This window comes from Glycine max, chromosome 7 (assembly GCF_000004515.6).
Source record: "Glycine max cultivar Williams 82 chromosome 7, Glycine_max_v4.0, whole genome shotgun sequence".
Classification (NCBI taxonomy): Eukaryota; Viridiplantae; Streptophyta; class Magnoliopsida; order Fabales; family Fabaceae; genus Glycine; species Glycine max.
The window spans coordinates 37106397-37111721 of NC_038243.2; the positions used below are offsets into that span (position 1 = coordinate 37106397).

Below are 5325 nucleotides of genomic sequence, written 5' to 3' on the forward strand. Positions count from 1 at the left end.
TTTTATTGTACTCAATGTGAGATTTCTAACATTACCTCCTCCTTTAAGAATGGACATTAACGACAACTTTCATTCTATCAACATTGACCCAATAGTAGCCTTTTCCCCTTTGTCGGCATCACTCACCTATCAATATCCACTTTTACACCTTAATCCAATCTATAGATAGTCCTTTCTATATAGTCCAATTCTCAATGAAATCACCAAATATTAAAACTTAAGCATAAGAGGAGAGTCCAACCCAAACGACTAATCCATTAGATGGGAGAGTTTCATAGCTTAAGTACCACATTAAGTCTTTTATTCTACTCAATGTAGAACTCCTAACATATTTATACTGAACTCATGTTGTGGAGAGGTCATAAAACTGATTAAAGGTAGCACCAGTTAGCACTTAGCAGTTTGATAGACCAAAAAAAAAGTGGGCTTGTCTGTCTTGGCCATATCATACACTTCCAAAAATGTTAACTTCAATGGCCATTAACAATATACTTTCATGCCAGTGATAGAAATGTTCTATACTTCTTTCCAAAAAATAGGAGAAAAAAAAGCATGTAGAGGCCTAGAGGGCAGCTAAAATAAAGGCCCCTGATTCCAAGTTCTTTAACCAAGCTCTCTAATAAAAAAGAATTAATTAACCAGCTTCAAATGCAATGCTGAATGCTGTCCTAGTAAAAGAAAAAAATTGAAAATTAGAATTCCAAGGCAAAACACATTCTATTAAAAGCATTATTATCTTCTCCAAATCTTAGCTTGGGTGAACAGTGGCTTTATGAAAGCTTACCTGAACTTTGTAGTATTATCCGCAATTAGGTAGACTCTACAAAAATAACACAATAGCAATCACCACTTGATGCGAGCCAGATAATAAAAAGTCATCATATTGCAAATGAAAGGAACCAACCTCAGTCATGCTTAATGCCTAGCATTTTCAATGCTAGCTCCCATGCGACAATTGTTGCAGCATTAGCAGGAAATGCTCGACTTACAGTAGGACCCAAACCTGTATAACATCCCTTGAATCCAGCCCTTTGATAGATCTACAAATAAAACAACTTTTGGTACATATTTTTCTTATAAATGATTGGCAGTTAAAGAAATAATTTAGAAAGATTTACAGAGCTTACTGAACTCAAGACCCGAAAAGGATTTCTTGGACAATTTTTATCAGGGTTTGTCTGAATTAAAGTCTTTGCCACATCAAGAGGCAAAACTGTCAACCAAAACTGGTAGAACAATCAAGAAAAATCACAAAAAAAAAGGTTCAATAGGTTAGTATTCAATTACATGTTTAGTTGTCAACCACAGCAGAAAAAAACCAGTAGTTATCAACATGCTTACAGCCACACCACCAAGGCCACCACTAACGATCCCAATTCCAATATCAACTAGGTTGGTGTAATCGGATGAAGCAGCTTTGATATTTGAATGCATGTAATAACGCACATATTCGTATACACTGAAAAAGACAGCATTCCCTATAGATTCTCTAAGCAATGTTGCACAACCTCCACGAAAAATTCCTTTCACCTGAAAGGAACACCATCAGCTATAACACATTAATCATGGTGTTACAGAATGTTGCAGAATTTCCTCACCCCTTCAGTTTTTACAGTTTTAAGGGCACAATCAAGGGGACTATTGTATCTACTGGATTTAGGAACCAAAGAGTCAGTGCCTTGTATCTGCATCCTACACTGGAGAAGTTCAAATTTAAATTGGCATGGTTGTTAGAGACATTCAAAGTTCCAATGACACACTGCAGGTTTACTTTACCTTTATCAGCTCTGTTGGACCTAACACAAAACTGATGATGGCACCACTATAAGCTGCAGATGGTATTATCACTTGAGGCCTTGGTTCCCCACTTTGAACTCCCCCCTAGATAAGTGTAGGGAAACAAAGTAGAAGCTAAGAGATTCAAGATACACTCACAAAACCACTAAAAGCTTATAAAACTTTATCTCATAACAAGTTGTGCTGATTGGTGCAATGTCAAATCAAGATAAACCTCATTTAAGCCAGTTTGAAGCACACCTGAAGGTAAACTTTTGTCTGGGAATAAATGCCAAAAAAGAGTGATCCTTCAACTGCCATCCCAACAAAAGATGATGTTGCTCCTCTATAAAGCCCTTTGATCTGAAAGAGTTATTGCAAAATTGCATTTAAAAGTCTCAAACCAATCCTCTTGAAATCTCTAATTAAAACAAAAAAAGAAAAACAAAGCATTACATATCATTGTTAGAGATATTTAAGTCATTTATAGACCTCTAGTTGATGCTTATGCCTTTGAGAGAGTTACCCTTTGACATAATATCAATGTCTGTGACTAAGTTCAAGAATTCCACCAAGTAAAGTTCTCCAATAGATATATATAAGTTGCACCCCAAAAATTGAGGCAAACAAAGTGGGACCCTCCAACACTCTGCCTCCACAGATTTTTTTTTTTTTTGGAAGGCTCTGCCTCCACAGATGTCTGCTAGAACAAGTGAGCCTAAAAGAATAGGTGATTTACCAAGATGAGGGCTCTAATACCATGTTGGATTCCATCTTAAAAATAATTGACATTAAGTGAAGTTTTTCAATAGATATATAAGTTGCATCCCTAGAATTGAGGACCTTCCAACATTTACAAGTTAAACCCACTTCTAAAAGTTTGGCTTAGGGATCATCAACCTTAACTCTCTTCAATTTTTTAGGGACAAATTATCATAAAATAAAATGTTAAAATTCGAGATGAAAAAGATGTGCAAGTTTAGCATTGCCATTTTCCTATTTTATTTTATCAATCAAAATTCAAAAGGTTAATACGTGGGTTTTAGGGGAGAGAAAAACACTTCCAACAGAACAGGATAGAAGGAAAAAATGACATTTGGACATATGTGCCTTCTGATTTTACTGAATAAGTGAAGTTAAGCATAGCCAGTTTTTACAAATAAATAACCAAACAATAGGTTCTATGAAATATAATCTCCAGCTCAGACAACATCCTTTCTTCCCTAGGAAGATAGCTTTCAAAACAAAATTTAGTGAGTCCCTACCATCAAACTCCAAAAATAGAACACAGATATCTAATGGCCAAATAACTTTATTACTTATTAAATGATGTGATGGTCTCATAATTAATAGAATATTCAATCTAAATTACCAGATGAAATCAAGTAATGAGCCCACTACATGCCTACATAATGATAAGCTACACCTGACCAGACTTCCAGCTTTTATACACAAGAAAGCATAACAACCAGCATTAATACAAATTAGCAGTTATCAATAATTCATATTCCTATATAGAATTAGAATGAATAACCCATTTTTATCCTTTGGAAGTTAAAGGTCAATTAGCCATACTCCTTCAGTCTTCAATATCCTAGCAGTGCAATGCCATCCATTTTTATACTGAATCTTATGTGCTTCTGCATTGTGCTTTTGCAGCATCACCTGATAAATGGGGAAAAAATAGTTTACAGATAGGCTACAATTTTAAAAGAAGATAACAACTAAAATATAATTAAACACAAAAACCATCCTGAAGTCACCAGCAAACTTGCAAGAAAGAGCCTAAAATAGATATAAATAGAAGTATATTGTAGAAGATCGTGGACCAAAAGAAAATGGCCAAAAAGATAGCCCATTTCTCACTGCAACTGAAGAACCATAATATAGGAAAATTTTTCAAAACAAGGAGTGCTTCTTATGCATAAATTTAAAATTTCAGAAATTTCTCAGTATTTTCATTGCTTATTGATATTATCTCCTTGTGAAATGAATTATATGAGTAGTCTTAAAATATTAAGGGACTGTAAATTTCTGTACATCTGGATTATATTGTCTAGGTCACAAATATGATATTGCTGATCAAATTATTATATACATAACATTTATGTATGTTATAATTATACATGAGTTAGCACTATTCCCAGTTAAGCTACAAGTCACGTTGTGTTCCTATAATCCTATTTCTGCTCATATCTCACATAGTATTCAATCACGATAATTTTGTACTCAATTTTGACTTTAAAACCAAATTACTTATATATATTTTTATTTAGTGTGTTTATTTCTTGAGTCTAACAGCCAGTCAGCCACCCTTTTTTTCTCTCTCCATTATTTGTTATCATATTTATACATGCTTGAACTATTTAAAAAGGTTAACAAAAAAACACATACATGAATTAAACAAGCAAGTCAGTAATATCTCGGAATCATCATGTCATCCCTAGATAGCACATAAGTTACAAATTTTTATCATCCTATGCAAAAACCAGCAATTGTCATTTGCCAGTTAAAAGGACAAGAACAGTAGAACTTGGCCATTAAGCTAGTTAAGTAATACCGACAAGCTCAACATAATTCCACACACTATCTTTAGCTGCTCTACCAACCAATAAACCCATGAACAATAACAAAACTATATAACACTAATCACATTAAGTGTCAACTCAAAAAACAGAAATGAAAAACGAACCCAATGAAAATGTGAGACCCAAAATTGTTTCACAATAGTTCAGAACAATGGACGATTGAAACTAGAGCATCCCACCCGCCATTTTAATTTTCAACCCTGCATCCCAAAGTACCCAAAAGCACTGTTTTTAAGATCCCTAAAAAAGCACGGGGCAGAACAACAAAAACACTGAACAAAGGGGTAAACAGTAACACATAGAAACAAGTTGATAAAAATTGAACCTTGACGGTGTCAAAGGGGTGGCCAGTGGCTACAGCGGCAACACCAGCGAACAAGCCAGCCGCATATTCCTTGTACCCTGAACTTGAAATCTCCGCCATAATCAGCTACATAGGAACTACTTTGTTACTTGTTACTGTCCGTACCAATTGTCTCCACGCGCGAATCGTTGACCGCCAGAGTGTGTAAGCGTTAATGCCACGGTCGCTGGAAAAAACACTGTTAAGGTTTCTGAGATTAGTCTCAAAGAAACAAACACCGTAGTAAGGGGCCGTATGGCAAAAATAAAACTTTCACTATTGAGGATGAGATCAGAGGGTTTTTTTTTTTTCTAAAGAAAATGAAAAGGATAAAAAAGATAACTAGATAAGTATGTTTTACTTTTTCTCATTTTGTTTTGTTTTGGTAACTTGTGTAACCAGGATTCCCTGACTGAAAAGCAACTTCTGAAACTGCAGGGTAATGCAGTAATTATTTTTTAATGCATAAAATTCTTATATAGCACAATAATTTTTAATATTTTTTTATCATAAAACAAAAAATTTAAAGAAGAAAATCATTTATGATTTTTGGTAAAAAAATTGATTTACAAAATAAATAAATAATAAATTTAAATACCTTTTTAATCCTTACCATGC

The 5325-nt window shown here is 34.2% G+C and overlaps 1 protein-coding gene across 4 annotated transcripts; it reads right to left on the reverse strand.

Moving 5' to 3' along the window:
* Positions 1–453: 453 nt before the first annotated feature.
* LOC100815087 (mitochondrial arginine transporter BAC1) lies at positions 454–5017 on the reverse strand. 4 transcript variants are annotated; one of them, XR_001389248.3, is made up of 10 exons: positions 4690–5017; positions 3352–3441; positions 2038–2139; positions 1777–1881; positions 1599–1697; positions 1342–1530; positions 1133–1226; positions 905–1040; positions 785–820; positions 454–663 (listed from the first exon to the last, which is right to left on the reverse strand). XR_001389248.3 is itself a non-coding variant. In XM_003528413.5 (10 exons), exons 1-8 carry the CDS (start codon positions 4786–4788, stop codon positions 906–908), a joined length of 918 nt encoding a protein of 305 aa, XP_003528461.1. In that variant the 5' UTR covers positions 4789–5014; the 3' UTR covers positions 454–663; positions 785–820; position 905. The 4 variants fall into 4 exon arrangements, 2 of the variants coding, with proteins under 2 accessions (XP_003528461.1, XP_006583830.1); XR_415260.4 differs by having other exon boundaries at positions 454–668; XM_003528413.5 differs by having other exon boundaries at positions 1128–1226; positions 4690–5014.
* Between the last annotated feature and the right edge of the window lie 308 nt (positions 5018–5325).

What these genes read in the sequence shown, in the direction of transcription:
- LOC100815087 (XM_003528413.5), bottom strand. Translation starts at nt 4,788, where the DNA reads ATGGCGGAGATTTCAAGTTCAGGGTACAAGGAATATGCGGCTGGCTTG. An exon ending in AGACAAAAGTTTACCTTCAG is followed by an intron (nt 1,882 to 2,037) that starts GTGTGCTTCAAA and finishes ACACTTATCTAG; the next exon opens with GGGGGAGTTCAAAGTGGGGA. An exon ending in GTGGCCTTGGTGGTGTGGCT is followed by an intron (nt 1,227 to 1,341) that starts GTAAGCATGTTG and finishes TTGTTCTACCAG; the next exon opens with TTTTGGTTGACAGTTTTGCC.